We start from the raw sequence: 25,713 nt of genomic DNA, 5'->3' as shown, positions 1-25,713 counted from the left end.
CGTTGGGGATAAGTTCCATTATAGGATAGAGTTGTTGATTGTTGGATTACATAAGCAGACTCAAGGAGGGATTGATAGTATGGAGTGGCGTGGGGGTAGAATAGCGACGAGTATTGTTGCAAATGAGAGGCATTTAGACAAGACGAATGATCCTAATGCCTTGACTTATATTGGGGAAGGAGGGGTTCTTAAGCGCCATGAAGTTGGGGTTCCTCCTGATCAGGAACTTAAGGGTGGGAATCGCGCCTTGTGGACTAGCTGGAAGGAGAAAAGGCCTGTTAGAGTGATTAGAGGGCTTGTATCTGAGAAGAGTAATAGTCAGAAGTTGTATGTGTATGATGGTTTGTATGAAGTGGGGAATTGGGAGAAAAAGAAAGGACCACAAGGGAATATGATCTTCGAGTTTCAGTTGGCACGTTGTGATGGACAGCCTGCAGTTCCATGGCAAGAGTGTAGGAGGTCTCTCTTTTGAGGTTTTGGGTTGTGCCTTTTTGACTGTGCAGATCGAGGGTGTGCACTGCTTGTGTATTTTCGGACTATTATTGCTTCATCTTGAAAGGTGTTAGTTACTCTAAGTCTCTAATTATTAGCCTAGAATGTTTGTTATTAAGAATCATGTAATTATTTTGATATATTGTCACACTTGTTAAAGCTAATATAGTTTGTAGGAGTCTATACAGGTCTGTGTTAAAGCTATTAGATTATGCAGATACTGAAAATGTGACCCTTCATGGTTTATCTAGTGATAAAAGACACGGTGCTCCTTCATTTAATTATTGTAGTCTTCATTCTCAAGGTCTTCTGTTTTTAAGATCAAAACCTTTGAATCCATTTCTGTACTTCATTTTATTGTATTTCTTCCGATTATTGTCTGGGAGGGTAAGGGTTAGGAAGGGGAGGCAGAAATGGTTCTGCAAGTAGCTGTTGCTTGTCTAAATTCACAGGTAATGAGGTCTTGGAAGCATAGGGCCAAACCCGAGCTATGCATTAGCAGAAATTATGCAGTCCGTGATCTTTTATGCTGATCTAGACGGAAGGTAAAATTACTCTTGTTTTTTTATGAGAGATAATGAGTGATGGTTTCAAATAGGGTGGTGATGTAAAACATCTACTGTGGCAATTTTGAATGTCTTACTCTGTAGAATATGTCTCACCAATGTTTATGTTAAAACTTAGCATTGGTGGACATTTGGTTGCATCTGCACTTGAATAGGCACATGGAACTAATAAAGCTAATATAAGAGAAACATACGAATTTTTGCCATACAAACTTTTGCTGGTCCTTAGACACTTAGCCTAATTGTTCTCATGTGCACTTACAAACTCTGTTTAAGAGGATGAGTGTTTCTACTTTATAAACATGATAGAAGGCTTGATTTCTTTCTTAACTGGTTAGTCGTGCATACTTTCTTTTTGGACAATTTCTTTGCAAAAACATCCTATGCAGTATTAGAATGCTCTTATTTCTAGTATTTACCTAGATGGTTAGATCATTATGAAGATGTGTAGATCATGTTTTCAGTGGGTCAGATCTCTATTTGTCAAGAAGGTTCCCAAGGTTTATTTATGAATTGAGGATTTTGCAGATGGTAGTCCTTGGATTTGACGAGAATATAATAAGATATCTTATTTATTAAACGCCACATATGCAAGTAAGTCATGTCGCCATGATGAGAACAACTTCCTGCATTAACTCGAGTAGTTGCATTAAACTGTAATGATGAAGAAAATAAAAAATATTAGAAACAAACAAAACATAAAGCAAAACAGTTTTTCTGTTGACAACTATCCATGTTTATGTCTGTCACATCCTCTGTTGTATGTCTTGTTGTGTGAAATGCTATGCATGAGCTTCATGGTACACCATAGCCTATCTTTACCCCTGTGACCCGTCTTTAGCTGAGATTTAATGATGTGGAGTAGTTATGTAAAATGCTTTTTAAATGCTTGAATAAAGCTTAATAAATTCGGTTTGTGTAGTAGAATCGAAACATAACAATGTGGATTATGCAAACCAGTTGATGTACTTGAGTTGACTTAGCTTGTGATTTAATGTGATGTGCCATGACTCATGAGTATGTAAAAGATAATTTCTGGAGCCTATTTCTGAATACTGGCTGAATGTGGCTTCTGATCAAGAATTGTTAAGGGTGCATACAGTTGGACTTCTCAAGACCTGATAGATTGTGTACTTATCTTCTTTGTGTTCATGTTCATGTTCTTCTGCTATTAATCACATAATATGAATGTTTGTTTTAGACAGAAAGGGGAAATGATTTATTTGTTTCTTGTATGATTTTGGCAGGAAGCTTGTCAGTGGATGACATTGCTGGCTTAACAGAAATGTTTATGTCAATAGTTACTGGTAATTGTAATGCTATCACATTCAAAGAGCTCAAAGCTGGTTTGAGAAGATGGTTCAAACCTCAAAGATTAGAGATGTGTGATCTGAAAAGTGCGGTAAGAATTTAGTTATTATGAAATGGAATATCGCTTTTGCAATTCCTCAACTGCTACTCCATTAACTAAACCTTCTTGTTTGTTGCTGTTTGATAATCTTCTTTGCTGCAATTGTTTCTTTACTCTCAGATTTGGCAATAATGGATTTGGTAACATAGTGTTAGTCAGCTTATTTACTTGACTGATGACCTCTTTTTGCTAGTTTTTCTTTGGCTGATCTGACTAATTGAAGTAGGATTGCAAGAATATAATAGGATTTGTATATAAGTTAAGACTGAGCCTGAAAGTAATGGTGATTTTATGTATTATAAGCATTATTACTAGTATTAATTAATTTTCTAATTTACCCTTAATGCATGTGTTGCTTACCTGAGGCATGTCCATAAGAAGATACACCTTGCATGTATTCACCTTGTACTCTAACCAAGTTCTACTTGGTAAGTGTTTAGCTTTATTATCTTGTGGTCAAAACTCAAAAGGGCAAGTTTCACTAGGGGAATTTCAGGGGTGTGATTTTCTTCCCCCAACCCTCAAGGTGCCTAGGCTTCTATGATAGGGGCTCACTCCTAAGATAGAAGGCCCGACTCAAGCCCCATACTTGTACCTATCCAAATCGAGCACCTTGTCCATATGTATTTATTATTCTTCTAGTTAATATACTTCATTTCAAATTTAATTTGACTATCCATTAGGTTTTCCTGACAAATTAGGCATTAGTTGTTAGATCATTTGTAACAAGAATAAATTATACAAATCCAATGTCTGCTTCTACAGCCTATAATGCATTTTTCATTTTTCAGTAGTGTATCTTTGCAATGTTATCATCTCTTCGGCGTGCCTTTGATCATGTAAAAATCTTGGATAGGACCGTATAATCACTATGATTTGTTACCTTAATTAAAGATCTCTAATTGTGTGGTACTTGACTACGTGTAGAGCGGATCTTTGTATGTAACCTAAGAAAACAGCAAATATGTAGCTGTAAAGTCCCAAAACTCACTCTAGCCTTATATCTCAATAGTGGGAGCCTATAATTTTAACTGCAGAAATTCTTACGTCTTTTTCTATTTCTTACTCTTAGCCTTGTAAATCTCCCTTAATCACATTAAGTTTCTCAGCGAGAATTATTTGATTTTATTTTCATCAGCAGCAGTCATGGAAGGGGAATTGAAAAGATTGAGAGGAGTTGTTCCAACGTACACCGGAAAATGGGGTGCTCTAACCAGTGTGAGAAGGAAAAGATTTTGGCTAGGAACTTATGAAAGAGAAATTGATGCAGCTGTTGCGTATGACAGAGCGTGTCTGAAGCTTTGTAGACGTAAGTTACTCAATTTTTCATTTGATACTAATGAGTGTGAGTTTCAAAGCAACTACTCTTTCGAAACCATAGTATCCATGATAAAAGATGGAACTTATCCTGAGAATTATGCTCAGTTTTTGGCCAAAAGACAAAATCTTGGTGGTGGTGTTGGGAGCGGGGAAACTGGAAGTGCTTGTATCCCCAAGCCGCATGAACCAGTTATGGTGTTTGGCGTGCGAATTGGCTAAAGCCCTTAAACCCTAGTCCTGTTTAGATCCTTTGATGAATCTTTGTTTCTGGTTATTTGATAAACTGAAAGTGCTTGTATCCCCAAGTTGCATGATCCAGTTATGCTTTTTGGCGTGCAAATTGGCTAAAGACCTTAAACCCTAGTCCTGTTTAAATCCTTTGATAAATCTTTGTTTCTGGTTATTTTCTCACAATTAGATCAATCTTTTGATGCTTTATGTAGAAGATTGTCATTTAAAGTTTATTCTATGAATGTTTTGAGACTTAATTTTAATATAGCTTATTCTATGAATGTTTTGAGACTTAATTTTAATATAGCATGCTTTATTTGTTCTTGATCTGTTATTCACATCAATAATTAGCCTATTGGCTGTGGAACTTCTCCCTGCATCGCTGCAGATGCGGGGAGAGTAGTTCGACAAATGTATGAGCTGCAGGTTGTGCAGTCAAATGTGAAGGTATATGTGAAGTCCACACAATTGCAGATACTGCTGGTGGATTTTTACAGGCCCTTAAACATCAATGTTGTTAATTGATCATCCAGTAAATGCAGGTTTTTTTTAGACATTCTTATATTCTCCATTACAATAGACGAACAATTCAATGCCTGCCTATTATTTGTGACCTTATCTAGGACACTGCATTTTAATATTAACTTTTTGTGCAGTATCGTCTCATTTATATCAATACTTCTGGAAATTTTTTGAGAATTATATAAAGTATCCCGTATATCTTTCTGCAATACTTTGATTTTGTGTTTTGCTGTTTTATAGGATAAAAATTGATTGGAGCAAACATCTTAATTCACAAGATAAAACTAAACAAATACATACACGTTTATATTCTCAAGCAAACTAGACGTTCACAAATAACATTATAGAAAAGTTATGACGAAAATTTAGCTAGTGTATATAATGTAATTCTGAATAACTGAACCTATCCACAAGTTGTTGTGAAACTCAGTTACGTCGCTAGCATCAACAATGATGTCTACATCTAAACTTTCTAGGATCGTTCCGGACTCGTTAACTTTGATTGGTTTAGTCGGGTTCTGAGAAATCCAAAAATCACCATTAGTGTTCCTGTTGATGTTATCTGGTCGTCCTGAAAGCTGGATAAATAGCTCGGCAGTTCCAGCTTTAGGACCGGTAAGCCAATACTTTTGCACTTGATATGTTGATGTTTCCGTAACAAGAATGAAGTCTTTGTTCTTGCTCAATGCAACCCCATTTGCGATAGAAACGCCTCGCATTAGAACAGTTACGCGTCTTGACTTGGGATCATATCTTAGCAGTCTTCCACTTCGATCACTTCTAGTAATCGCCCGAAATTCCCTATACATACAAAAAAGAGTTAGCCCTTACACAACTAGAAAATGGTATTATGATATGCGTGAATTGAAATAAATTGAATTAATTATATACCATCGATGATAACGAGAACTTGTATCTATAAAATACACATGACCGGTCTCAGAGTCAATATCCAAAGCGTTTAAAAAATGAAATGGAACTTCTTCAGCACTGGTTGCGATAGAAGTAGCAACACCACCATTTCGGCCAACCTTGACTAATCCAACACTAGAATCAGTCACATAAAGTTCACACGTTGCTGTGTTGAACTTCAAGCCCAATGGCCTACCACAATACTGTTCTGCAGGGGAATCGTTTAATCTATCACATGCATCCGACCTAGAAAATACAAAATTCATTCCTTTAGAGTAAAATTTAAGATATAAATTGACTACGATAAAAATCATTATACTAATATTAGTTACCGATTTGTTTATGATAATTAAGCATGCATTAAAATAATAATAAAATAAAAAACCTACTAAATATTTTTTTTTTGAATAAAAACTTGTACCACTATTTTTTTTTTTTTTTTTTTTTTTTTGCTTAAACTGATACTACGTGGACAAGAAAGAAAACTTCATATAATGTCAAATTATAAAACTCAAAAGATTATATTGGTTAATCATAGGATTAGGACATCAAAAAATATGAATACCTCTCAGGATAGGTTATTGCAAAAACAGTCCATCCAACGGAATGACCTTGCCACTTGAGTATTCTACCATCTGAAACTCCAACGTATGGACCATTGCCCTCACAATCAAATGCAATAGATTCGGCTCCAGTAGCACCAAGTCCGAGTGGAAGACGATGATATTGTCTTCCCTGTGGATGACGCTGAATTCTAGGTATTTGATTTCTAGGCGTATGTCCTCTTGGAAAAAATGGAAATTGGGATTGAACTTGTACTATAGAATTATTGAAGAAAAAAAACAAAAGACAAAAGATAGCGAGTTTTTGCATAGTTTAGGGATTTTTGGCTTGAAAAGTTTTATTAGAAACAATTGTAAATAATACGAACTAGTATTTTAGTAATTGTGATCCTTTATTGCAATGTGAAGAAGGCTGCGTGCAAATTTGCAATTATGGGGAAAATGTTTCCCTTAGCTCGTCAAGTGAAGAGGGAAAACATAAGTTAGATTGAACTCTATAGTCGGAGTGTGTGTAATATTGATCTATATATATAGTACTACAAGTCTTATAATTCTAGTCCTAATCCTAATCATATTAGTAAACCTAGAATCATAAGTATATAAGTATACAAAATATGTTCTAAATACAAATATTATCTTTCTGTAATATCTAATTATCTATCATGTGTATATTTATATGAGTAGCTTTTTCCTACCGCCTCTAGGACTACTAGCTTTGTTCTTAATTTTTTATTTTTTATTTAGAAAAAGTACATGAATTCTTAAAGGAAGGCAATGATTTTTTTTTTTTTTAATGGATATGATTTTCTAAAACTTTTCTTGTTGTTTAATCTTATATTGAAATTGTTTATTTTTTATTTTTCGCACTAATAAAACTAAAAAGCTAATAACATGCTTTATAGGTTGATTATTTTTCCAAATTTAGGTGTTACATAAACAATCTCTGTGCTTTCTAAATCATCTATAAACTTTATACAGTGTTGATTTTAATATAGACCAACTTATCCTCGTAACAAATTTAATATTCCTTGCTTAGTAAGTTAATATGGAGTACAAGAACAAATTACAAGTATGTTTTATTATTATTATTATTTTAATTTTTATATACGGAGTAAAAAAGGAAAAAAAAGTAAAATTTCAAAAAGATTTTCTAAAAATAAATGAGAACGCAACAAAGCAAAAATAAAAGAACCGCCTTCTACTAACGCCAATTTTTTTCTTTCATCCATTTTTCACTTTGTCTCTCTTCAACTTCCTCACACCAGTCAATTGCTGAGTATTTTCTCATTTGATTCTTCAAGCTTTCTCTCTCTTCAAACTTCATCTTTTCACCATTTTTAACTCTCTCTTTTCTTTACGCAACACAATTTCTTCCATTTTTTTTCTGGGTTTTCCCCCTCCTCTGTTTTCATCTCTCTGTTTTATTTTTTAACAATGCAATTTCATCAAGATTTTCCAGATGGTTGTGACTCTGCAACCTCCTCAGTGAAGAAACCCTTATTTGAAACGTCGTCGTTTCCTTCTCCTGAATCTTTCAAATGGTGGCGCAAAGCTTCTGCAACGAAGAGCAAGCCAAACTCCTCTGAAAAAGTTAAGAAAACTCCATTTCTAATAAGGGAAATTAGTGGTGAAGATTTGAAGATTAAAGGAAATGTGTATGATGGAAAGAAACCCAGATGTAATCCGTTTTTTGATGAGAAATCGAAGAATACCCACTTTCCAAAAATGGAAACCAAAACTGGGAATTCGAAGGTGAAGGAAAATGTTGATGATTCTGATGTTCAACCCAAATGTGATGACAAATCGAAGAAATCGCCATTGCTAGGGAAGGAAGATGAAGGAGAGAGAACGAGGGTTTTAGTGTAGAGAAATAGAAAATGTTCTCTTTTCTTTCTATGTCGGTAGAAGGCTAATATATTACAACCTAAAAGTACAACACATGGGCCTTTAATTACAAGACAAAATATAATATACAAGCCCAAAGCACTAAATAAACTAAGGGTAATAAAAACTATTTACAAGGATATAATGATCCCAATACCCTCCCTCAAGTTGGAGCATGCAAATCAAAAATGCCCAACTTGTTAAGAAGAAAATCAAATTGTTGCTTACCCAAAGCTTTAGTAAAAATATCCGCTAATTGCAATTTCGTAGAAACATGAGAGGTGCTAATAGTGCCATCCATAATAGCATCCCGTAAGAAGTGACAATCTATTTCAATATGCTTTGTTCTTTCATGAAAAACGGGATTTTTGGCAAGATAAAGAGCAGACTGACTATCGCAATACAAGGCCATGGCACGAGGGTGCCGAACTCCGAGACTATCCAATAAACCTTTGAGCCACTTAAGCTCACATGTCGCTGCTGCCATAGAACGGTACTCGGCCTCAGCCGAGGATCGAGAAACAGTCACTTGTTTCTTAGTCTTCCATGAAATAGGGGAACGGCCAAGAAAAACCAACCAACCAGAAACCGATCGTCGAGTAAGTGGACAACTTGCCCAATCTGAGTCACACCAACCAGATAAGCAAAGATCACTATCCGAACGAAGAAGAATCCCTTGACCAGGAGTCCCCTTCAAGTATCGGACCACACGTAAAGCTGCTTCCCAATGATCTTGACGTGGTTCATTCAAAAATTGAGACAAAATATGTACAGAAAAAGCCAAATCTGGGCGAGTGAAAGCAAGATAAATAAGTCTACCCACCAAACGCCTATATTTCTCAACATCCACCAACAATGGACTCACACTACGACCTAATTGATGGTTCTGTTCCATTGGAAAACTTGCTGGTTTAGCCCCTAACATCCCAGCCTCAGAAATGATATCAAGAGTGTATTTTCGCTGACAAAGAAAAATACCCTCCTGATTACGAGCCACCTCAATACCCAAAAAATACTTAAGCACTCCTAGATCTTTCATATGGAAGCAAGAGCTCAAATAATTCTTAAAATCTGAAAGAGCAGCGGAATTATTTCCAGAAATTATCAAATCATCCACATAAACAAGAACATTAATTTGAACCTTACCCCGATGAAGAGTAAACAAGGAATAGTCAGAATAAGACTGACGAAAACCATATTTCTTCAAAGATGTTGCCAATTTGGAGAACCAACACCTAGGTGCCTGCTTCAACCCATACAATGATTTCCGTAGTCTACACACTTGGTTTGAATTTCCACCTGAAAATCCTGGAGGTAATTTCATATACACCTCTTCTGAGAGGTCCCCATGCAAAAAAGCATTATGTACATCCATCTGATGTAACTCCCAATTCTTTGCTGCAGCTACGGCGAGAAAAGTACGAATAGTAACCATTTTGGCCACAGGAGCGAAAGTATCAGTGTAATCAATACCCTCTACCTGATGGTTACCAAACACTACCAAGCGCGACTTAAGTCGCTCAATTCTACCGTCAGAGTGATATTTCACCTTGTAGACCCATCTACTACCTAGAGCACGCTTCCCGGGAGGAAGGGTCTCCATACTCCATGTCCCATTATCTTCTAGAGCTTGAATTTCTTTTTGCATAGAAACACGCCAATCTGGGTCTTTCATAGCTTCCTTGAAAGAACGAGGCTCACAACCTGTTGTCACAGCTGCAAGAAAATTTTTGTGCCCCAAAGAAAATCGGTCACAATTTACAAAATGTGCTATAGGATAAGGCATACCTGAGGAATGACATGAAGACGATGAACTTGCGGACGAGGATGGACTCACTTTTCTCACAGTTTTAACAACATAATCACGTAGCTTCACCGACCGATTCTTAGTCCTTAAACCACGACCTAAATCACCCTCCTTAGGCGCCTCTTTCAACACCTCCTCTACTGACTTTGTAATCCCCTTTTCACTATTTATAGGCTGCCAGCCCCCTGTACTGCCTACCATCTCCGTGGCAGCAATATTGCCACCCAAACCATTAGTTACCTCTCCACTAATATCACCCACATTTTCAATACTAAGTGCACCCCCCTCATCAATATTTTGATCATGATAATCATTAATATGCCCATTATTATCAACATGAACTTGCTCATCAATATGTGGCCCACGTGCATTTGCATTATCATGACTTAAATCATCAAAAGCAATAGGTTCATATGCAAAGTCATCATCAACAGTTCCAATCAAAGGACTAATAACATGATCATGTTCTTGTTTACTCAACACAGTGGCATAAGGAAATTCATGCTCATAAAACTTAACATCACGAGAAACAAAATAATCACCCGTATCAATATCAAATAATTTCCATCCTTTCTTACCATGAGGGTATCCCACAAAAACACATCGCCTACTCCGACTACTAAACTTATCACCCTTTGATTTGTGATTATGAGCATAACATAATGACCCAAAAACACGTAATTCGGCATAAGAGGGTGGAGTACCAAACAAGATTTCATAAGGAGTTTTATAGTCAAGCAAACTAGATGGAGTACGATTTATTAGATACCCTGCTGCCAAAATACATTCCCCCCAAAATTCGATAGGTAAATGACCTTGAAAACGCAAAGCACGTCCCACATTTAAAATATGACGGTGTTTTCGTTCAACTCTACCATTTTGTTGAGGGGTATCTACACAAGATGTTTGAAATAAGATTCCATGTTCGGCAAAATAACCCTTCATACAATTAAATTCTGTACCATTATCACTCCGAACAAATTTCACTTTGGCATTAAATTGTCTACTAATCATGGCAAAAAAAGATGTAAACATTTGATAAACCTCGGTTTTATTGATCAACAAAATAACCCAAACAGCTCTAGAATAATCATCGACAAGAGTCAAAAAATATTTAGCACCACAAGATGAAGGGGTACGATATGGCCCCCAAAGGTCACAATGTATCATTTCAAAACAATGATTTGCCCTACTATCACTAATAGGAAAAGGGTTTCTAGTTTGTTTAGCTTGATGACAAACATTACATGCCTTATCACATACATAACCAGAACTAGCAATAAAGGGAAGAGACCGAACTACTTTATCGGAGGGATGTCCCAATCTTTGATGCCACAACTCCGAAGATATCTTCCCATCCACACTTAAAGCTCGAATATTTGGAACATCACGAAAGTAGTAGAGTCCATCCCGTCGTTCACCGACTCCAATCAGGGTCCTGGTAATGCGGTCCTGTATAATGCACAAATTTTTAGCAAATTGTACAACACAATTTATATCATCAGCAAGATGGGTCACAGAAATTAAGTTGCAATTCAATTTTGGAACATATAATACATTATCAAGGGTCAAACCATGACCCAAATGCACTTTGCCACATTTTGATGAACTTGCCTTCTTACCATCAGGGAGTCCAATTGGACACTCCGTCATCTCTGTCACATTGGTCAATAGATTAAGATTACCCGTTACATGATTAGAGGCCCCCGTATCAATTATCCAAGTATTAGAGGACTCACCAATTAATCGATCATCAGTTGATTTATTTGCATTACCAAGCATGTCAAGGAAAGTTTGCCATTGAGAAGTTGTCATCCCTGGAAATGCTGGAGCACCTGATGTATTCGAAGACGACGATGATGCTGCCCCAACAGCATACACCTCTGCAGCACCACGTCCTTGACCAATAGACAAACCAGAAGAGTGTTGTCCAGTGCCATCACCTCCACTATCCCCTCTGTCACTAACCACTGCACGTCCCACACCTTTACCACCACGAGGACGATCACCCCACCACTCGGGATACCCATTCTTGACAAAACATTTAGCAACTAGGTGCCCATTTTTATGACAATATGAGCACAATAAATCAGATTTTTCTTTATAAGTAGAGCGATTCATACCTCGAGATTGAGGGTGTGATTTTACAGCAAGAGTCATCACATCATCACGTTCGGCCTTTACCCGAGAAGAAGATTTTAGTCTTTCTTCCTGCAACATTGCTTGATAAGCACGATCAAGGGATGGAAGTGGGTCTTGTGCCAAGAGGTTGGACCTCACTGTACCAAATAACTCTTCATTGATTCCATACAAGAAATCATGGAAACGATCCTCATTCAAACGAGCCAGAAACTGCTCACCCAAGTCACAAGTACACTTACCGCATTTGCACGTCGGAGGGGGATTGTATGTAGCCAACTCATCCCAAAGAGGCTGTAGCATACCAAAGTAATCAGCCACAGACATTGTATTAGATTGCTTGCACTCTGCCAAGGCTGCCTTAAGTTGTTGCTTCCTTGGTCCATTGCCAACATCAAAACGACGCTTCAAAACATCCCACAAGGGCTTACCCTCCTCAAAGTAAGGAATCGTTTTCTTCACCGAAGGATCAATTGTGTTTAAGATCCATTGTACTAGCGTAGCTTGTACACATCGCCAATCAACAAGATGCTTTGTATTTGTTGGTTTCTCGATCGACCCGTCAAGAAACTCAAACTTCCGCCTAGACATTAGAGAAAGCCGAATTGATCTCGACCATTCCTCATAGTTATTCCCACGAAAAACAATAGGAGTAATGATGTTTCCTGGACCATCATTTGATCCAAGATAATAAGGAGAAGTAGTGCTAATTCGCTCAGCATCTTTGTTCTTGTCTCCTTCTGCCATAGAGAAGAGAAAAAAAAAAAAAAAAAAAAAATTTGCCCTAGCCGCAATGGCCTGATACCATGTAGAGAAATAGAAAATGTTCTCTTTTCTTTCTATGTCGGTAGAAGGCTAATATATTACAACCTAAAAGTACAACACATGGGCCTTTAATTACAAGACAAAATATAATATACAAGCCCAAAGCACTAAATAAACTAAGGGTAATAAAAACTATTTACAAGGATATAATGATCCCAATATTTAGCAACTCATAAGATGTTTAGAGAAAAATGCAAGGAAATTTCACAATCAAAAGATGCAATTTTGAAGAAGAGAAATAGGATTTATTTTAGGGCTGAAGAAGAGTTAAGAAGAGAAGGGGAACTCAGAATTTGTTCTAGCAAAATTCTGGGTTCTGTACCTGGTGTTAAGGTAGGAGATCGATTCGAGTATCGAGTTGAACTCAATATTGTTGGACTTCATGGTAGAATTCAACATGGAATTGATTACATGGAGTATTTGAATAGGTCACTTGCTAATTGTGTAGTGGCTAAAGAAGGGTATGCAGATAAAATGAGTGATTATGAGGTGATTACTTATATGGGTGAAGGTAGCATTGTTAAGAATAAGGAGGGCGTTTTCTTTACTGATCAGAAGCTTACTAGGGGTAATCTTGCATTGAAGAACAGTATGATTGCGAAGACCGAGGTCCGAGTCATTAGGGGGCTTAAGATTGCAGCTAAGTTTGGGAATTGGAGGAATGAAACGTTTACTTATGTCTATGATGGGTTGTATAGAGTTGTGAGCTATGAGAAGAAGGTCGGACCGAGTAAGAATATAATTTTTGAGTTCAAGCTGAAGAGGTGCCCTGGACAGGCTGTTGTTCCTTGGTTTAAGTTCAAGAATGCTTGAAATTTGTGAAGTTTTGAGATGATTTTTACCGGCCAAGTATGATTGGTATATAATTTTCTTACTCCTAGTTGAATAGCTATATAGAACTGTTGAGAATGGATACTAATATGCAATGTGTAAATGTGTAGGGATTTTGCTAATAATACATGTTACAACTCCTTTTGCATGCCCCCGGTTTACAGTAATTTTATTGTACATCGAACATTTTTACGAAAAAGTGACCCTTTTTCTTTATAAAAGTGACCCTTTTTCTTTACAAAAGTGACCCTTTTTATTATAAAAGTGATTCATATTTTCACAAAAGTTACCCCTTTTTTACAAAAATGACCCTTTTTTTCCACAAAAGTGACCCTTTTTCTTCACAAAAGTGACCCTTTTTTTCACAAAAACAGAGTATTAAAATAAAAAAAATAAACACAAAATACAAAGGTTACCCCAATGGCTCTACTTTCATCCCGTATCTTTATCTCTCCTCAAAACTAAACATTTCCACCATTAACAAACCTTCAAATTCTCTCTCCTCCATCAAAACCTCAACCCCCTTCTCCCTCTCCGTTACCAACTGCAAGCCCTCATATTTTTCCCTTCATAGTTGTCGTCATCGTCACCTCTGCCGCCATAGTCATCACCACCTCCGCCGCTGCCATGTTTGCCACCATCAAAGTAGATGAGGCGAAATGATAAAAACCCACAATAAGGTATATATGCAATTGGGGTCGAGGTATTCGGAGTTGTTGTAATTCCGGACTTCAAACTCGACAAATCGGGGGATGGGGGGAGGTCAGAAGCGCAGGAATCAGGGGATTGGGATGCTTAGCAAGGTCGAAATCGGAGGGGGACGCCGGATTCTTAGGAGAAGCTAAGGGAGTGGCGACAGGAGTGGTGGTTTGGCAGTTGTTGGTTGTCCCAACTTCCGCCATTCACTAATTTACTGAACACCGGCTTTTTTTAAAAATTTGTGTACATGTTATAGGGTATTTTGAGTAGTACTTTGAATTGTAATGAGGTTTTTAGGCTCAATGTAATAAATTTTGTTCTTGAATGCTATCTTAACACAATTTTCATTCTTATTATGAGTTGTGAGTGTTTTTTTCGACGATTTTGATTTGTTGTGCATGTTCTATACAGCTATACTGATTCTATGACTATGATTAGTGCTGTAAATTGCAGCTTGATTTACTAATCTTTGAAAGAGAGGCTTAATTGGTATTGCTATAATGTATCATAGACGGTTATGGTTAGTGTTCAGCTTCTCTGGTTAACAATATTGCTGAGAGTGTGAGCCTATAATCATGTAATGGTACTCTTTGCTATTCTGTTTGGATGGATGATCGATTGAATGTTGGGTTGAAAAGCATTAAAAAAAGTGTGATTGATAGTTTGATGCTCCAGTTCTCCACCCACATACTGTCATATGTGGATGCAGCTTTATTTGCTGTGCTTGTAGAGAGGTTGTTTACTTAAGACCTGTAATTCTAAAGGCGATTGATCTAAACATAGCCTAACCCTTTATTCTTTACCATATGACTCGCGTAAAAGCATTAACGAGACTTGTGATTGAGCCCATGATTTGCAGTGCTAAAAGAGTGCCAATAATATTGACACTATTAGCTAAAGTAGTCAAGTGGTTGTCCGGTAAGAAGTTGATCAGTAACTGTGAGTGTTTATAGTATCTGCTAATTTTCCAATAACCTACAGTAAACCCATTTTCTTGTTTGTAAATAATAAGCCAATTATCTTATCTGTTCTATTCCACAGAATTAAGTTTGAATTTACCTTCATGATATCTCTATAATCCTTATAATGCACACTGCATATATATTCATTTGTTCAAGTAGTTTCGTACTTTGATTGCAAATTGTTCTGTGAGTAGTTCGCGCTGTTATTTGCTGGATCATTCCTCTGTCATTGACTGTGCATTAGTGTGCCTCATAATTCTTTCCTACATATCCCCTATATCACTTCCACACATTCTTGCCTACACAGACATATTGACTGATAAATGTTTTGGATGCACTGATATGAACTTTCAGCTGTCTGTTAGAGTCTGCATTAATGCATACAAATTCGTCGACGAAGGGATTACTGATTCTTAACAAGTACTGAGACAGATGATGCTAAACTTTTCAGTAATCATGCATTATACCTTTATATAGAACTCTGCATACTGGCATACTGCATACAGCATACTAGAATTACCACTATTCCACTAAATCATTGTATGTTTCATGTTTGTACGCATTGGTAATTGGGTGGTGAGAGAGTACATAGCTTCAAACATATGCATTCTGTAATGGAGATAACATAGCCAAATTTGTAATGTACATTTGGACGAGTAACAGCCATAGTGATAACACCACCTTCCTTGTGTCGAGTGTACATGGTACAATCGGTTGTATCATGAATATGGTAGAACAATTATTTTCTTTTCTTATACCTTCTTAAAATTTACATAATTTTTTCTCAGGAAAATCATTGAATTTATTTTTTTCTTGGTACTATTCTGTATAAAACTTTCTTCATTACTAGGAAAATAAAAATTACAAATATTATAACAATTTCCGAAAATAAATCATTTTTTAAAAAATCTGTTAAATTTCGTTTTTTTTCTTTTCATGGCTCCATTTTTCTCTCCTCACACCAGTAGCAAACTCATACAGTTCAGTACATTCTCTGTACATTTTTCCCTCTTTAAATTTCAGTCTAATCACTCCACCCCACAGTAACTAGCTAAAAAATTCCCAAAATTAACTTTGGCCTTCTCCTCTGTTTTTTTTCCCTCTCTCTGTTTTTCTCTGAAATTTTCAGCCATGAAATCTAACTTTGGCCTCGGTTGTGGTTCCTCAAAGAGCCGACCCTTTGTCAGATCGACATCGTTTGAAAATCCTGAATCATATAAATGGTGGCGCAAAGTCTCTGCCATCAAAACCAAACCAAATTCTACAGAAAGTATTAAGAAAACCATTCGATCTTCAACAATGAAATACAGAGATGACAATATTATTATTCATAAAAATGCTGCAGGAAGATTTAAACGCAAGGCATCCCTTTTATATGATGAGAATTTGAAGAAAATCCCGTTAAACAGGAAGGAAGATGGAGGAGGGAGAGTGAGAGTTTTGAGAACTCTTTCAATGTTCAGAGCGAAATGCAAGGAAATCTCAAGATCCCGAGTTTCGGTTTCCGTAAAGGATATAAGGAGGATTGATTTCAAAGCTAAGGAAGAGCTAATAAAACAGGGGAAAATCCAAATTTCTTCAAGCAAAATCATAGGTCCTGTACCAGGTGTTGAGGTTGGGGATCGATTCGAGTACCGGGTTGAACTGACTATTGTAGGACTACACGGCAGAATTCAACATGGGATTGATTACATGGAGTATAAAGGGAAGTCTCTTGTTACTTGTCTAGTGGCTAAAGAAGGGTATTTTGATAAAATGGATGATTCTCAGGTGATCACTTATACCGGGGAAGGCGGCATTGCTAGGAACAAGGAGGGAGTTTGTCCTAAGGATCAGAAGTTTGTTAGAGGTAATCTTGCTATGAAGAATAGCATGATCGCCAAGAACGATGTTCGTGTCGTGAGGGGGCTTAGAGTTGGAGCTAAGTTTAAGGATGGGAGATACGATCTGATTGCTTATATCTATGATGGATTGTATAAGGTTGTGAGCTATGAAAAGAAGATAGGACCTTACAAGAATTTTATTTTTGAGTTTAAGCTAAAGAGGTGTCCTGGGCAGCCTGCTGTTCCTTGGTATAAGTTCAAAGCTGCTTGAAATTTACAGCATGATATGGGATGTACATTTTGGACTGAATTATGCTGGTAGAAAATATGGTGATCTATATACAGTATTCGTCTTATGCTTTTGATACTTTGTATTGCATACCCCAAATTAATTATGTGTATAGCCTAAGTGTAGGATCTTGGTACATTGGTAGGATTATATATGTAATGAGTTATATAGGCTAATGTAAGTATTATTTAAGGACATATGGTTAGTTTTGTATCATCTATGGACATGCTTAACGGGTGTGGATAATTTCAATTGTATGCTTGTGTGATTTTATTTGCTTGTGACTTGTGAGATTTACGATTTGTAACGCAATATCGTTCATTGGAGCCAAAATTTCTAACCTTTCAATGTGTTTAATGCTTCTGTGGTTAACAGATTAAGAAGCCTGTGAAGGTAACCCACTCTAGCAATTTCTAGGCCTCATCATGCTTAGATTTATTGCAATTTTATTTAGGTGGATGATCCATTAAATGTTCATTCTAAGATAAAAAGAAGTGAAAGTGGCTGTTTATTACCTACCCTAAGAACTACAATTTTGGTCCTTGTCTAGATCAGAGTAAGGATATCTATATCAGACTCCAGATAATGCAGAATTATGATTCTTTTGATTGCAGAGAGGTTTCTTACAGACCCGAGAACAAAATGTTATTGATTAACCTTTTACTAACACGAAGGATATAATTAGTTGATGTTGTATTATTGAGACAATGCTTTCGTTTAATTAGTTTGAGGTGCAAGTGTTCATTCCCTAATCAGCTAATTGCTATACCAGAAGGCAGAAGAAGTGTGGATATATCAGCAATTCAGCATAGTTTTTCTAAAGGAGATTATTTGACAGGCTGCAAGTATGCCCAATTGTATATCCCTTTGTAATTCCCATTTCTGCAGTTTCTCAGATGGCTCAACTTCTCCATTACATCAACAAGATTCATAGTCTTCTAACAGTTCTAAGGCCTGATCTTTAATGCCTAATCTGAGCTCTTGGGTTGTTGCTTAGAGACTACCTCAGATTAGAATCATCAGTAAAAGGTTTGAAATAATTTCCTATGGTGGAATATTCTTGGCATGACAGTGAATTTCACAGCCATACTTCCTCAGCTCGTAATTAATTGTCATGTTGATAGTGCTAATTTGTACTAGTAATGTGACAATGACGAGGAAGTATATTATTACAAGTATACAACTCCTGAATGAGGCATTGTATACTCACAGGCTAGGCAATACTTTAGACAATAGGCGCAGAGCAATAAGGGAATTTTCAGCAAGGCAGTAGTTGCAAATTTGCAATTAGACTTGTTGAGTGTCAAAAAAGGCCATTGGCCCAGCCTAGTCGAACAAAAGTCTAGCCCGGCTTACGATCACATCTAATTCAGAAGCTATAATAATTTAGGAGTGTTAATGAATAGAGCTTGAGCGTACGTTATTAATATATCATAGCTTGGCAGCTTGCACCAAAAGTTTTAGGCTTTACTTGAGTTGTTAATCAACTCAAATTATGCTATCTTATTTTTGGCACCACTTGGCCTTAGTAGTTAGTACTTTCAGTAGTGGGGTAAGGGTAAGGAAATCCCCATCTCTCAAGTTGCCTCTAATGAAAATTGATTCCACAAAGATACCCCGTGATATTATAACACTCTATTTATAGTTATATATATAAAGAGAAAGAAGCTTTTGGGTGATAAGTTTCATTATTCCTAAATTACCCTTCTTCAACAATTTTAATTTTAACTACCATCCTAATTTATTATTATTATTATTATTATTATTATTATTATTTTATTTTTTAAAAAAAACAAAACAAAAACCTACTAGTTTATCCTACTGAAAAACTACTCGTACTCCATAACTTCATGGACTTTTTTTTTTAATTAGCTTTTAAATTTACACCAACTAATATTTATCCTATCCTATGTATAAAATGGAATTTGGGTGATACATTTCACTTTGTCAAAATGCCCATGTTTTTTATTTATTTTATTTTATTTTATTTATTTATTTATTTAAATTATAGAAACTACTATCCTGATTCAAAAATAAAAACTTCCATCTTTTCTTTTGTTAAATTTTATGTTAGGAAAATTATTTGGCCTACGTGACATCATCAACATATTTTTTTTAATATGGAGTAACAAATTTTAATTATTATATTTTATCAACAATTTTTAAACCCACTAATAGGTAAAATTGTGAAAAAAAAAATAATAATAAAATTGAGTATTATACAAGTACGCGTTACGTGTGTCTATTAGCTTGTACTCCGTATTATTAGACCAAATACTACAGAGTAGTTAAATACAATTACGTAAAACTTGAAAAACGGAGGCAGTACTCCACAGCTAGTTTTACGTGTACCCTTTGGTTTCCTCTGGTCAATGAAGCATTTTTATTTCAAGGAACATCTTCCCAACTATCTACTCATTCCATCCGTTACTTTTGACTTGTAGAATTCTTTGCTGGATATCATTTTATCCTCAAATTCCAATCTAAACAAAAATGGTTGCTCTTCCAACAATCGCAAGATCAATTAATCAACAATGTCGTCGATTTTCGAATCCCTCAATTTTACGTCGTCAATGGCAGTTTCTCAGCTTCCGTTGTCTCTTACTTGACTCCGTCTCTGATTCCGTCAAGCTCCGACGACTCTCCGATTCCGATTCCGGTAATTTTATCATCCTCAACTCCAGAAAGAAACCCGAATTTAATTTTTTAATTGCAACCCTAATTACCAGTAATCTTTTTATTTTGATTAATCGAGATTTTATGATGTTATTAATGCTACTTATTATGAGTATTGAACTATTGACTGTTCAAACCTTGAGAAATTTATGATGAGTTTTTAGAAGTTTTTTTTGGTGAAACTCTGTAATTTGTTGCTGATTTTTGTGTTTTTTTTTAACGTGTTTTGATGTTAATTTGTTAGTCGTTGAATTGTATATTGGCGATTGCGATTGTTAGGTTTTAGGGTAATGGCAAATTTTTGAGCAAGATGATGAATTTTGTTGATTAAGATTATTAGATTTTAGACGACCTGGGATAAATTTAGGTGATTTTTTATGACTATTTTTTCCTTGTCGTTGGTTGGAAAAATTGGTAGATTGATGAAATTGGTGCTATAATTTTTCTGTTGCTGTCGAAATTGCTAGAATGATGAACTTTGGTGTTGTATTTATTTGGTTGACTTTATAATAGTTCAGTTGCATTCGAAAAATCAAGAAGCTCGAATAATCTTTGTTGCTATATTAAGTTCAGTTGCAGTCAAACAATCAAAAAGCTCAAAAAATCGATAAAACTTGAATTGCTGTTGGAATTTGGTTATGAATGATCATACAGTCTTGGAATTTTGATTGGTCACAACTTAAAACTTACTGCATTAACTGTTATTGAGAACTGTTTGCTGGATTAGTTGTAAATTTTTTGATATTCAGAGTTTTTCAATCAGTGTTGTCCATGGATTTTATTGTTTTGTTTCGAGTTTTAAGGCCGAAATAGCTTACAGCTACAAGAAATAGGATTGGAATATGTACTGAGAAACTTAATTTAGTAATGTATCCAAATAGTCGAACCAGGTTTTCTAGCATCTACCTCATGCCCTTCTGGCTTCTGCTCCTCTATTGTGAATAAGATTGTCCGAATACAAGAAATGTAGACACCATTAGCAGCTGCAATTGCTGCAAGTGATTGTCTCAATTTTTCACACTACTGACACATTGAAATATGAGTCACTATCACTGTGACCGTGTTTTAGAGGCCTTTTGCAACAAAAAAGTTGCCGTACTTATAGTAGTTGCCGTAATTTGTTGTTGAGAATGCACTGTGGAATGTTTTTGATGCTGCCTCTACTACTTCCCTTTTCCTATCTTCCCGCTGAGAGTAGATCCGCGCCTAGTTGGTTCCACAAAGTTTAAGACAATGTACCCCAAATCCTTCCTCTTATGTAGTTTATGAATATTAAGAGAACAGTGTTACCTAATTCTCTATCTAATTTGCTTTTTGAATTCATAAGTCACCAAAGTGGGTTAAAAATAGCCCAAAGTTACCACATTTTGCTTATCGCAATTCGCATGGAGTTAGCGAATTATTTCAAAGGACTTTCAAGTATTTATTAATAACAAGTGAGATAAAAGTATGGGAAAGTAGAAATTTGCTAATTTCCAAATATTTTTATTTGACGATAATTGTAGTTACAACAGCAGTGATGATAACCGAAAGTTGTGTTTGCTTTATTATCGGGAAAACAAAATCTCTAATCTCTGGAGATTATTTTGTGAATTCTACTGTTTTTATTATAACTTGATTGCTTTGTTTTTCAGGGATTGTTGAGCTTACCTTAGATAGACCAGGATCAAAAAATGCCATTGGGAAGGATATGCTTACTGGCTTAGAACATAGTCTAGAAACTATAAACACAGACTTCTCTTCCAAAGTCATGATGATTTGCAGTTCAGTTCCTAAAGTCTTTTGTGCTGGTGCTAATTTGAAGGTATACTTAACATTATGTTGGTAGTTATGCTCTTCCATCAATCCCATAACCAGCTGGCGGTCTTTTTTTCTTAAGTGCCTCTGTGCCTCTCTATCATCACATTCATTTGGTGCTATCTTGAGCTTAGTTTTGTTCTGCTATATGTGCGTGCAGGAACGAAGAGAAATGTCACCAATTGAGGTCCAAACCTTTGTAAATACTCTTCGATCTACATTTTCACTGTTGGAGGTTTGTACTTTATCAATATTCACTATTGGCATATGGCATGTGCTATTACTTGTGCAAGGAGAATTGTGTTATCTTTCATCAGTATTTTGTGCAGTGTTGCAATTCTCCTTGCATTTTAACTTGACTTTTCTTGTGCTGGGTAAAAGGAAAATTCTTTGTTTGAAAATATGACATTTCAAGAAAAACACTGGCAGTACTTCTTACTAAAAGCTGTGTGTTAATCAAAATTTATTCTTTGGAGAATCTGTGCTTTTGGTTATTAATATTCCATCATGTAATCAGGAGTGACAATTGCTAAACCTTCTCAGGCACTTAATATTCCCACTATTGCTGTCATGGAAGGAGTAGCTCTAGGCGGAGGACTGGAAATGGCCTTGTCGTGCGATCTCCGGATATGTGGTAAATAAGTGAGCTTCCTAGTTTTGGCGATTAGAAGTCTTCATCTTGATGTTTGTACTTGTTTGGCTAGGTGAAGATACTGTAATGGGATTGCCAGAGACTGGACTTGCTATAATTCCTGGGTATGTGCAGTTTTCACTTTAAAATGAAGCCTTCTGCTGTGCTGTTTTTCAAATACAATAGATGCTAAGGCAGCTTGTTACATATCTGTTTGCTGTTTTTCAAATACAATAGCTGCCTTAGCTTGTTACATATCTGTTTGCTGTTGTTCAAATACAATAGATGCTAAGGCAGCTTGTTACATATCTGTTTGCTGTTTTTCCAACTGTGCTGGATACGTCTTGATATTTACTTGTCTTCTAGGGTTATGTATATATTGGAGTTAGAAGTTGAATACCACAGTATGGTATAGTTGGACACTTCAGGTAGATATTAGCATTACATGGTGCTCACAGAAGATAAGATTTCAGTTGCTGATTCCTCAATTGGTTGTCCCACAGAGCAGGGGGCACTCAGCGGCTTGCTAGATTGGTAGGAAAATCTGCAGCTAAGGAACTTATATTTACTGGCCGTAAAATTTCTGGCACAGAGGCATTATCTATGGGTATGTTGGCTTTAACTAAACTCCTGTCTGTTTGATAGAATAATATCAGTTGAATTATCTTAGCATTTAAAGAGGGTTGTGATGCAGGTCTAGTGAACTACTGTGTGTCTCCTGGTTCAGCTTATTCCAAGGGTCTTGAAATTGCACGGGAGATAAATCAGAAGGTTCTTTATATATGCCCTAAAAATTTACTCTTTGCTTTCTTCTGCTTTTGATTAGACATTGTAGTGTAATTCATGACATGATTTCTTCTGCCTTGATTGGGCACTGTCTTGAATTATCATGCTTTTTTTTTTTTATCCTCTCCAAGAATATAAATAAAACTGGTTGCTTCTCTTTAGCTTATAACATGTTTGATTCATACCACTTCTGAGTGTTAATTTGTTTTATTTGTTGCTTCCCAGGTTTTGAATGTGGATGAGAGTTGATTCGTATGTTTCATTAAGCCCCATAAATGATGTTTCCTCTAACTTTTGGTGTTCATCGTTCATTTCTCTTATTGACAGGGTCCAGTGGCTGTGAGAATGGCAAAACGAGCTATTAATGAAGGACTTGATATGGATATGACATCAGCTTTAAGACTGGAAGAAGATTGCTATCAGAAAGTTTTAGACACCAAAGATCGATTAGAAGGCTTAGCAGCATTTGCTGAGAAGCGAAAGCCAAGATACACAGGCGAATGATTATTGGTAAATTCAGTGAGCCGCTTCTGTTGTTATTCTTAACTCTGTACTGTTTGATGTTCTGGTGTCTTCGAAGGTGAAGCATATGCCCTTGCCCTATTTTCTTCCAATGTACACTACTGTAAATAACTTAATAATTCTATAGATGCATGTAGGTTCTCTTCAATTCTTCAAAATTGCTTGAAAACCTACCCTCCATTGTTGCAACATAAATGATAAGTTAGCATTTAGTAACAAACTATTTCTATGTAGGGCCGGGTTGATAAAATTTTAGGATAAACTTTTGGACTTAAATGTTTAACTTTTTTACATACCAGTACTCTAAAAAATATTTAAATAAAATAGAACATATAATACATGTAATTATTTATCGTTATGCTAATTTCATCCACTTTTATCAAACTTTTTTTTTTTTTTTTTTTTTTTTTCTGTTTGGTTATCCTGATGTCTGATGAGTTACTCTAATAAGATCTTTCCTTTGTAACAATATTTTAATATGTTCCTACGAATCCTACCCAATCCCATTAATGGTCCACCAATTTCATTTTTAATATATTCTCTATCAAAGGGTTTTTGTTTTTGACTTTTTAATCTCGGAGGGAGTTTTTAGGATAGAAAAATAGGACAAAAAAGGGTAATGATTACTTGGTATAAAAAAATATGATCATACTATGTAGCTAGTCGTCTGATTAGTGGTGCAAGACCATATCAAAAGCGGGCACGAAAAAATCAGGTTAGTGTTATAATTTTTTTTTCATATAACACAACAAAATAACATAAATCGGACACGAAAAAAACGGGTTAATGTCAAGGATTATTTCTAACACGCTTAATCAAAGCAGTCAACACGTAGATTGAATGGGTCAGGTTAGTTTTGAGGTTAACTCGTTTAATTTTCGACACGAACACGACATGATTGTCAGCTCTAATTTCACCTAATTATATTTCACTGGAGTTATAAATCATAAAAGCTAGACAAAGTGTAATTTGTGAGTATTGTAAAAAATCAAAGTGTGGCAACCATGATAACGAATGAATTATAAGATCGAGTCATATTAGTATATATACAAAGTGTTATTTTCAATATTATTGTACGGGTGTTTGTTTGACTCAACCAAAACAATATATGATACGGAGTACTTGTCATGGTTATCATAAATTCATAATAGTGTTGTTTAATGTAATTCGTTATTGAAATAAATCTGAAGATAAATAAGGGATTTATGTTTATACCTAGAGAACGAAAATCCGAAACAATATAGAATTACATATGGCCACTTCATTGGTGTCACCTTCTCCATTAGTGCCCCTTTCTGATAATAAAAGGAATTTTCAACAATAACACGAAAACTAAGAGAAATTCAAAAAAAAAAAAAAAAAAAGAGAAAATATTGTCAAAAGGAGAGAGAAAAAGGGCATATTTGTTGATCTTTCCACAGCATGTGAATTCATCTTGATCAACGAATGAATAAGAAATGGAGAAAAAATTCAAAGCTATTCGATGTCTTCTGTGAAATTCTAAATCTTTATGGTGTTGAGAGTGTATACTACGTATTTATATTAATTGTTGGGAAAATTTGTAAATTACAGCCATTTAAAGTTAGTATTTTGCAAATTGCAGTCATTTTAAATAAATTTGCAAAATGCAATCCAAAAAGTTTTTATAAATTGTAAATTGCAACCTATTTCAAATTTTTTTCATCATTTTGCGTGTTAAAAATATTCGGTTAAGGTTTTAAATGCCATAATAGTTTTTAAGGGACCTAATTGAGTTCGGAATTAGCAAAAAAATTAACGTAATTGTCTCGTTTTTACAACAAAAAAATAGTTGCCCATAAATCGATACATTTTTGTTACGCAAAAAGAGGCCTAGAAGCTTCCCAAATTTTCTAAGCCCATTATTTTTGATGGAGTATTGGTTTGTGGTCTAGAAGCTTCCCGATACATGTAGAGTGGTTAGTATTGCTCCTCATTTCTCTAGATTTTTCTACTAGTTAGCTTACCATGCAAGTCCCTAAAATGATCTAGGAGAATTCTTGATAT

General features: G+C 35.7%; 3 protein-coding genes and 1 long non-coding RNA gene across 4 annotated transcripts; 3 read left to right on the top strand and 1 right to left on the bottom strand.

The window, feature by feature from the left end:
* The first annotated feature begins 859 nt into the window (after window positions 1-859).
* On the top strand, window positions 860-4,488 carry LOC145569323 (uncharacterized). Its single transcript, XR_014096094.1, has 4 exons — window positions 860-1,037; window positions 2,306-2,460; window positions 3,608-3,778; window positions 4,409-4,488. It is a non-coding gene; the product is annotated as an uncharacterized LOC145569323 (long non-coding RNA).
* A 419-nt stretch (window positions 4,489-4,907) lies between these two features.
* On the bottom strand, window positions 4,908-7,341 carry LOC145566928 (protein STRICTOSIDINE SYNTHASE-LIKE 10-like). Its single transcript, XM_081626190.1, has 4 exons — window positions 7,224-7,341; window positions 6,020-6,272; window positions 5,434-5,700; window positions 4,908-5,343 (listed from the first exon to the last, which is right to left on the bottom strand). The coding sequence occupies exons 1-4, from the start codon at window positions 7,339-7,341 to the stop codon at window positions 4,908-4,910; spliced, it is 1,074 nt and encodes a 357-aa protein (XP_081482316.1).
* Window positions 7,342-12,849: 5,508 nt separating this feature from the next.
* On the top strand, window positions 12,850-13,485 carry LOC145566927 (histone-lysine N-methyltransferase, H3 lysine-9 specific SUVH5-like). Its single transcript, XM_081626189.1, has one exon. It carries the CDS (start codon window positions 12,850-12,852, stop codon window positions 13,483-13,485), a length of 636 nt encoding a protein of 211 aa, XP_081482315.1.
* Window positions 13,486-19,611: 6,126 nt separating this feature from the next.
* Window positions 19,612-24,046, top strand: LOC145569322 (putative enoyl-CoA hydratase 2, mitochondrial). Its single transcript, XM_081628673.1, has 8 exons — window positions 19,612-19,935; window positions 21,587-21,756; window positions 21,910-21,984; window positions 22,293-22,383; window positions 22,454-22,505; window positions 22,884-22,987; window positions 23,075-23,151; window positions 23,494-24,046. Exons 1-8 carry the CDS (start codon window positions 19,770-19,772, stop codon window positions 23,668-23,670), a joined length of 912 nt encoding a protein of 303 aa, XP_081484799.1. The 5' UTR covers window positions 19,612-19,769; the 3' UTR covers window positions 23,671-24,046.
* Window positions 24,047-25,713: the final 1,667 nt, after the last annotated feature.

This window comes from Chenopodium album, chromosome 11 (assembly GCF_948465745.1).
Source record: "Chenopodium album chromosome 11, dcCheAlbu1.1, whole genome shotgun sequence".
Taxonomy (NCBI): Eukaryota; Viridiplantae; Streptophyta; class Magnoliopsida; order Caryophyllales; family Amaranthaceae; genus Chenopodium; species Chenopodium album.
Note: the sequence above shows the minus strand (reverse complement) of the source record. Positions and strands in the feature narration are given on the sequence as shown.